We start from the raw sequence: 9,543 nt of genomic DNA on the forward strand, positions 1-9,543 counted from the left end.
TGAGTTATATAGACTCTTGACCTATGAATGCCGTTTTGGGCACACAACCACCCGACGTGGACAGGACAGAACTTTGTCTGGCTCGGGAGACTCGCACCACAATAGCCCAACTGCGCTCTGGATATTGCAGCAGGCTACACTCGAATCTCAGCAAAGTGAACGAAGATGTGGCCCAACGAGTGCCGGCATGCGGAGAGTCGCCACATGACTCACGGCACCTCTTCGCATGCCCCCGAAACCCCACCCAGCTAACGCCCCTGTCCCTATGGGCAGACACTATGGAAGTTTCGCCCTTCCCGGGCCTCCATCTAGTTGTGCCAGACGACAACTTTTACGGATGAGCCGACCCGAGCGGGGATTAGTAGCCGTTACAACAACAACAACTACAAATGTGGTATTCTCTCCCCATAATGCGTTACTTTTATATCTCGTAGGTTCCTCAGGAGGGAGTTTCCTTGATCTCAAATGCTCACGACTGCTCCACACTGGCGTCCGGGATGAATTCTGCTCGAAAGTAAATGACCGCACACTCAACCGCAATTATCAATAAAGTAGAGAGCCGCAACAAGGTCCTCAAGTCTCTCACCGGCAGTACCTGGGCTGCAAACTTATCAGAACGCCGCACTGCCACAGACGTGAGCACCCCAACAGGCCCTTACTGGAGGAAGAGGTCCGTCCAGGCACGTCAGAAGGCATACATATTTGTGAATATATGAACGTGGTCCAGATCTCCTTCCAACAACCTCTGGACCCGACGAGAGATCAACGGTATTCATAGAGAGTTGGTCTCCATCTACCACGACTCTTGGCTTATAAATAACGTCATTGGAGCCCAATTCCCACACTTTGGAGACACAGAGCTTCTAATGCCACGGGAAACCCGATTTACTCTGGCCCAATTACGGTCTTGATATTGCAGTCGCTTAAACAGCTACTTATCAAGACTCGATCCCGATATCACCAATGAGTGTCCGGCATGCGGAGTCTCTCCCCATGACACCAATCACTTCCTCACAGATCAGCTCATTCCTAGTCATCTAACGCCCCTCTCCTTTGGTGGTGCCGCTGCAACAACAACAATGAGCGTAAGAGGACTGCCTTCCGGCGATTTTTACAAAAAACACCCATTGTACCCTGTGTTCGCGGGTTAGTTTGTGTGCAGGTCTTACGGTCACAGTATTATAGCGTCAACTTGGACGGATTGACCATGTGATCCCGGACGCACTTTGGAACGAACTTCGAAGCCACCATAGAGGTCAAAGAAAGGCTGGCGTGAAGGCATGCGGAGTGCTGGCTCGGTGAATATGGATCCAATATGGGGAAAGACGTAGGGGCGGCAGTTGTATGCTCGGAGTTCCACCTAAACAAATCTTATAAGCTGCTAAACTATTGCAGCATTTTACGGACGGAGGAATTAATCATAGGGAGCTGCGGAGTGCAGGGCAGCTCTGAATGTGCTACATACCAATAATGACGTACATCTGTACTGCGTTCCGGGGCACATCGGCTTGGCGGGCAACGGGAATGCCGACAGGCTTGCCACAGAGGGTACTTTGTCGGAAACCATGCTGATAGGGGAGGTACCGATTTTCCTCCAAGCGATTAAACGGGAACTCGACCTGTGCATGTTCCGGAAGGTGCAGAAGGCGTTGAACAAAACGAAAGCTGCAGGGTGTCCAGGGTTACGTGCAGAGCGTATGATATGAAGCTGAAGATGTTTCTCCTTTCTCTCAAGATGAAGGACATTAGGCCACTGGTGAGTGTTCTAACTGGTACTCACGCCTTTAAACTGGCTCTGACTAACGCTAAGATCTGTAGAAGATGCAGAACGTAGGAGAAGACAGCGGAGCATATCCTCTCCGAGAGTTCTGCCCTTAGCAGACTGCGGGGTAGTCTACGGGGAGCAGGCTTTCTACCTCAATCTGCCGCCAAGGACTGCGGTGTTCTTCGACATTGCTCCTGGTGCGCAGTAATTAGGAACTTAGTTGCGCAAATAAGGCATTTCCATCAGTTCAAAAATAAAACAGACTGATTCTTTGGCTTAATGCATCTCTGAACACAGCCGTACTCTCGTCGCCGTTTATGTACAATATTATCAATCTTGCGGCAATCTTGCTGAAATAATTAAGTCCAACGAACTCAAGCAGTGCATATCTAACGCTGTTATTGATCTTAAGATATATACATAGATAGATATTAGTTGAGGAATGTATGCACTGCGAGCCGGAGATCTATTGTACCCTTTTACTCCTTACAACAACTCGCTCCCTCTTAAGTCCTTCAGGAGATCCGAAAGTTTTTTTTGGTGACATCGAGTGTATGTGATGAGCTTAATGATCTGAAATGTTTCTCTCGTTTTCTCGTCACGGCGTCGTATTCGATGAGTTTCAGCTGCATTGTCACATAACCGGCATACATCGTTGGACCAGATCCCAAGTTTATGAAGGTGGCATTTTAATCTGCAATGACCTGTTAAGATACCTGTTAGAATTATTAGTTTATGCTTTGGAAGGCTAAAAAGTTTCTCATATCTTTTCTATTGTATCCGCCCAGTAACTTCTTTGCTTGGTTCCAGTGGTATTTTCTACTATTTAGTTCTCTATTTTCTCTTATGGGGTGTGTGGTCCTACCGCAAAGAAGGGCTTGAGGCATATCGGTGTAGCTGCTGCCACCCTTAGCTCGCTCTCATTCCTGTCGTGTAATTCAAGCTTGCGCATGTCAAGTCCCTCCATCAGCTCTAACTCGTTGGAATACTTCCAAAGACGGCCGCTGGTTGCATACTTTCTGCGCTGGGTGTGATGATGCTCTCAGGTGGGATCGGCTTAGCTTTTTGTGTAGTGTCAAGCTTTTCCAACAACAAAACATGCGCTAGACTGCTACGTAGCAATTTTATTTGCATCTTAAGAAATGCAGTTCATTCTCCGAAACCAGGCAGCGTGGGCGGAGAAATGTGCAGTTGAGCTTCTGGCTATGCAGTTAAAGTTGCTCGACCATAACCAATTCCTACTCTTGCGTCAGCGTTCGTGCATCCTGTGCAATGTGAGCAATCCAGATGCGAGATGTGGTAACTGGCCTGTGCGTTACCTTGGGTCACGACAGAAAGAGATGGAGCTTTAATTTAGGGGGTCACCGAAGACTGCAGCTGCAATTGGGTGTCTGTCTTGGAGCATGCGAATCGCTTCATAAAAGTATCTTTAAACATTTCTCCAGTTTTGGTTGTACGCCGGGTATGGGACCTGGCACGCAAAAAGCGAGAGTCAAAGTGAGATACTTCAACATCGCTCTCATTTTCGCATACGCCTACGACAGAAGACACACAGGAACACACATAAGAGTGCTTCCCTCGTCACGATATCAAACTCGTTCTCGGCGATTTTAATGACAGAGTGAACAAGGAATGCATTTTTGGTTCCACCGTCGGAAAATTCAACCTCCACGACGAAACATCCGATAATATACGGAGGCTGATCGATTTCGCTGGTGCCCAAAATATTGTAGTATGTGGAACTGGGGTTCTAGCATAAAGAGATCGATCCAGCTGTCTCCAGATCGAAAAACGGGAAACTAAAACGACCATAAAGTGTTTTAAATTTACGTACACAACGAGTGAAAAACATCGACTCGGATCATTATTTTGTTAAAGCTAAGTTACATCCACGCCTATGTGCAGCGTCCAGTATTGTAAGGAAAGCTGAACGTCGGAAAGTTGAATTTACAATGGAACGCCAATATCATCGCCACATCATACACATACCTGCTCTCAGAGAGAGAGAGAGAGAGGGAGAATGAGATTTCAAAACCAGTGCGAACTTTTGTAAATTATAGATATACTACTTTTTACACTGTTGAATGGTATTTATCAGTACTGAAACCAGTGGAGAATATGAACCTGAGCCCCCAATGCTTAACAATGTGGCTTTAGGAATTAAAAATTGATTTTACTTTATTTGACGGTTAGCAAAGTTTTATTACCCGCGCAGAATATAGTACCTGTTAATAGAAACTAACAGCACGGCATTAGCAAAGCAATTACCCTAAGCTGAAAGTGCTATAGTTATTTGTCGGAGTGTATGCTTGCATAAGAGTTTATCAATAGTTACGTCAAATATGATTGTATAAAGTTCCATTATATTTACTAGCAGGCGAATCGAACGAACATATCCACAATTGTTGACAAACTTTTCATTGATTATCTTTTCTCTGGAGACGTTTTGATTTTTGGCAAGAGTCTAGTGAAGATTTTGCTCCAGCAGCTCCAACTTTGAATATGATGCTGCTTCAATTGTTAGCATTTTTTATATACTTGTTTGTTATTTTAACTGATTAACGCCTTCTTGATGGATCGCATCGAGCTTTTTGTATGAGCCTACACGTACATATGTATGTACATACATACATATATATCCATATACTAACAATACAGTTGGCTACTAGTTAATAGAGAAGATCTACGTATTCTGTCGTCATTTCAAACTGAGTATTTGAGATCGCAGGTCGTGACGAGATTTTTGAGTGCTAACATAGAATTTTGTTTGGGATTAAAGAAAAAAATTTTACAATTTGGCTGTGCTACTGCAATTTATAGCAGTTGTTGAAATAACACATGTACCTAAATATATATATTTGCATTTTGATATGAATTTTAAAATGAAAGAGCTTTTAGTGCTTGCATTCGCCTATGTGCCTTTTTGTGCTGGCACAATACGTCCAAGCGATGCGTTGACGGTAATGGCGGGTGAAGGTTTCACAGTATATTTAGAGTTGCCAAAGATGTTTGGTGCAGTAGAGAATTGTTGGTATAAATTTGAAGGTAGGAAAAATTTATCAGTTCCTTTCATTTCTATATTCAAAAATTTCTAATACTCTACATCTTCCATCTACAGGTGATGCGAAAGTTAATATCGATTTAAAAAATTCCGTTGAAGCCATTCTAACGACACGTGGCGAAGAAGTGTTGCCCTTTTCCAACCACAGATGCGGCATACGTGTAAATAAATTATCCTCCGCATCAGCTGGAATGTGGACGTTGGAAGCTGAAAATGCCTTTGGCGACTACGAACAAGGAGACTTGAAAGTATCAATACTTTCTATGCAGAAGAAATATCTAAATACCAGCGTTCAATTGGCCATTGGTGATGGCACCATTTCATGTACTCTACCAGCGTCAGCTAAAACGCAATGTAAAATCATTGATTACAATAATAAAGACGAAGTTTGGAATTCGTGCAATATTTACACGCATATTCGGCCGAATCGAACATTCGTTTGTTATACGCACAATTTGGGCACTATGACACAAAGTATTGAGCACATAACTGTACAAGCTAAGAATAGTAGCATGTATACGACGGCCACTGTAACGGAAGGAGATGACGAGGTAGTGATGCGCTGTCAACTCAATAGCGTGGTACATGGTTGCCAGGTAGAAATGCCGGGACGTAAGAAGGAGTTATACATTATGGAGGGATTGTTTAATGGACGCTATTCGGCATATGATACATTGTGAGTGTGTTTTTAACTTGCATGCCTGTGTTTAAAATTTTTTGTTTGGAAAATTTAGACTAAAGCTTGAAAGTTTTCTACTTAGTTTCACTCGTAAAGTACATATAGTATATAACGATTCAGGGACTTAATTGCGTCCTCTCCAAATTGCCAGATGCGATAGCTGACATGTAACAAAACAAACGGAAATAACGCATACTGGTGCGAAATAAAGTCAATTGGTATTATTACCTTTTTAAAAGCGAAATAAAATCCGTTGACATTAACAAACATTGAATTTGCTTAGCCTCGCGGCGGTCCGTGAAAGTGGAAACACTTACAAAAAAAATCAAGTTACTAATGAAGAAAATCCATGGATAAGGAAAGAAGTGGTCAAATAAAAAAGCGCAAAGATTTTTTGTATTGAATACAAAACTTTATTATATTAAAATTTAATGATCTATATAACTACATACCAAATTTTTTTTATAAAAACCAAAACAAAAAAAAGAATATTTTGGTGAACATTTTTTTATAACCTTAAATTTTTTTCTTTCGTTTTGGGAGACCCTACAATTGTTTTCAAATAGTTTTTATTATGTAACATTTCTTAACTGGAACAGGAGAATCGAGTTTCTTCTGAATTGCAACATTTTCCGCACTTCGCACTAAAATATTAATACAAACAAACAAATTTAAAAAATGAATTGGTCTCTTGCAAATTTTATTAGCTTTCTTTAAAAAAATAATAAATTAAATTTTAGTATTTAACGATCTATAAAACTGCATACCCAACATTTTTCTAGAGACTCAATTTTTTTTTCAATTTTGGTGAACATTTTTCATAAAACGTTTAAAGTTTTTTTCTCATCCTATTATTCCGATTCAACCAGTTTGTGGGTGAATTTACTGGACCTCAGCTTCAGGTGCCAAATGTCTCATACTCATTCTTTGAGAGCATGTGCCTGGAGCCAACAGAGGTTCACACATCCGCAATGTCCGGAACCAAAATTGGCAAAAAAATTTAATAAGTCGCTGTAGTGTATCCAAAAGTGTGATATATGTACATTTTTTGGTAGTCTAGGGAGTTGGTCTACTTCACCGGGTACCGTTTTTTTTTGGTTTTGTATGTGAAGCCTTTTCAAGATAGAAATACACTTGAAGGTTTACCATTACTTGCTCAGAACTGTTCGGCTGTTTGTGCTACCGGCTATCGAACTTAGGTTCTAGCGGGTGGTAGTGCACACCTCTAATCACTAGGGCTCCGAATTGGTAAGATAAGGGTTAAGCTGAAATATTCGTATAAATGATTTTATCCGCCTTCTTGTTAATACACACGTTCCCTGACATTGCAGGTATTCGAAGCAGCGTTGTGCGCTAGCAGTCCCCACGCCTCTAGCTGAGTCAGAGTTGGGTTTGTGGCGTATTTACAACACTGAAACAACACCTCCAACGGGTTGTCTCTTCTACATTGGGAAACGAAAAGACCAAATAATGGCTGACGAACTAATTGCTTCAAATGAGGTAAAGCAAATACGTGCTTACGATGTAGATACTACCATAGAGCTATTTACGTGCGAAGTGCCCTTCATCATAGACGATTGCTATTTGCGCGATCCAAATACTACAGTTTACTTTCCGGATCCCATACGATTTGAGCGTACACGCACATACGGCCAATGCCACTTCACCAATATGCCAGTAATGGCTGGCAGCTGGGTATGTGGCGCGCGTGGACATGACTACGCTAAGGAAGTGTTGCAGAATTTCGAAGTTAGTACCCTCTCAATTTATTTGTGTATCTTTATGAATTAATAGTCATTCCATTTGCTGCATTTTAGGTTGTAGTAAAACCGAAAGCCGGCGAAGTTTTCACTGAATCGTTGAAGCTGAAACAAGGCAAGGCGGCCGAGCTGATGTGTCAGAGTGCTTTCGAGGAACCGCTTACACATTGCGCATTCATTGATCCTGAAGGTCGGGTACATTTGGTCGGCACAGCTAATAGCATTAAGACTGCGGGGTAATATTTTAATGCGCTATTATCTACTAGCTTAATTCTAATACTACATGTTGTCCGTACGTTTCGTCGCTTGCAGCCACGTTAAGTACTACGGACGCGGATTGCTGTGGGGTGAATGTGGCGCACAGATAAGTGAAACTAAAAGTGAGGATTTTGGCACGTGGAAATGTCAATTTGTCACCTATGCCGACAAACGCACATCGATATTTGCATTGCGGCTGCGTCAAACCGGTAGGCGGCCATACAAAAGAAAACTTTAAGGTTCTTCAAATGAGAAGCATTTTCCACTCATTGTGCTTTTCTTTCTTTTTATTATTAATTGCTTAATTTTTCCATAGTTATTCCTGCATCATCACTTGGACTTGGCATTGGTATAACGATTATAATTGTGCTGCTTTTGGGTTTATTGATAGCTACAGTATTCTACCGACGCCGCAATCTTACAGCGCAGCATAGTTTTACTTCAGAAGATCCAATAAATACGGTGTCGAGTAGCTCATTGGCAATGACAGCGATTGAGACTTTGGAGCAGCCAATTATCGAGCGATTGTAAGGAGTGAATGTGTTATAGGAAACTCATTTGTTCTATTCTATTTTATATGAGTGGCCATACTTAGTTGATTTTGAAATTTATTGTTATTCAATTGTTTATCCGTTGTGTATAGGTTTATGTATGTATGTACTATATGCACACACATTGTTTGCATGGTGTATTGTGTTCATGACTTTGGTATTAAAATTTATAAAATATGAAGTAATGGTTTTTGGAATTATTTAGTTACAGCAAACTTTTTGGAGCAAAATGCATGCATACTATGCAGTTGACGGGGAGAGCTTGGCAATACTAATTCCTTTTTGAGTTGAGCAAATCATACCAGAACTTCTGATCATTGACGATCACATATGTAGATATTTTAGTCTACACCAAGGCATATCAAACCGGTTGTAGTATTAGAGCAAAAACAACATTTACGTGTATTTTTTTTGTTGTTTCTAATATATAAAAAGCTCTACCCAGAATTGCACTGGACGACGGTAGAGCGGTCGAAGGTTAACCGCTGTCAAAACCAAAACTCACGAGGACATATGGATGGCTCAAAATTGCGGCGGCAGTGTTTTTACCGCCGTCGTTTTTCGGTTGATTTAAATTTTTTCCTAGTTTTACGGCCAGCCAGATTTTGCCATTTGCTTTATTTTCTTAAAATTTAAATACTACAGCGTGGCGACGAATAACTGTTACCCAGGTTTTTTTGAGAAATAAAAGGGTAATTTATAGATTTTGCGAAAAAAATATTTTATTGTTAATTTTCCACAGATTTTACTTTAGTTGCATTAATTAGTTTTTAAATTTAAATCCTTATTTACATTTGCCAGCAGTGTAAACTTTGAGATATTTGGATTTATTTGGTTTTTGTTAGGAAAGGAGCTTTACTTTTATAAGAAAATAATAAACAAAAGTCCTAATTTATATTTTGGTCATTGTATGTGTTCCTCACTTCGAATTCCAGGCATCTAGATTGGAAAATAATAACTGTTTATGAAGAAAATTGCAATCATATACCAACATCATTTAAAACTGGTTCATAGGCGTGCCATTTTAATGAGCTGTTAAGGCGTTTGTTAGTTTGACTCCCGTAATTTTATGTTTCATAAAATTTATTTATTAGATAATTAAATGAGACTCTCAAACAGCTGGCAGCCTTCTTCAAAAGTATTTTCAAGCTAAACTTTGTTAACTCTCATTAAAACATTGCGATACATATTTTAATTAACTGATGAATTAAGCTGAATTTGGTTTTTTAGACATGTGGCAACCCCGCTAAGTATAGTCCAGAAATAAAGATTTTTCAAACCCCTTTCCATTGATATCCATATTTTAATAATTCATTTAACTTATTAAATAATTTGAATTTAACTTTTTAAGCAGTTGGCAACACCTCAAAAATATTCTCTGTTCAAACTAAAGACTTTTTAACATTCTTTTGTTTGACATCCATATTTTGATATCTATATATATAAAATTCAAATTATGTATGTACCTA

The 9,543-nt window shown here is 40.3% G+C and overlaps 1 protein-coding gene across 1 annotated transcript; it reads left to right on the forward strand.

Moving 5' to 3' along the window:
- Positions 1-4,614: 4,614 nt before the first annotated feature.
- LOC118734584 lies at positions 4,615-8,278 on the forward strand (the record flags this gene model as incomplete). Its single annotated transcript, XM_036464290.1, is given in 6 exon segments — positions 4,615-4,810; positions 4,884-5,502; positions 6,837-7,254; positions 7,323-7,501; positions 7,578-7,732; positions 7,840-8,278. Coding segments are annotated over 6 exon segments (1,761 nt in total). The 5' UTR covers positions 4,615-4,635.
- Between the last annotated feature and the right edge of the window lie 1,265 nt (positions 8,279-9,543).

This window comes from Rhagoletis pomonella, unplaced genomic scaffold, assembly GCF_013731165.1.
Source record: "Rhagoletis pomonella isolate Grant_MI unplaced genomic scaffold, Rhpom_1.0 Rhpom_scaffold_00002, whole genome shotgun sequence".
NCBI classification, from domain to species: Eukaryota; Metazoa; Arthropoda; class Insecta; order Diptera; family Tephritidae; genus Rhagoletis; species Rhagoletis pomonella.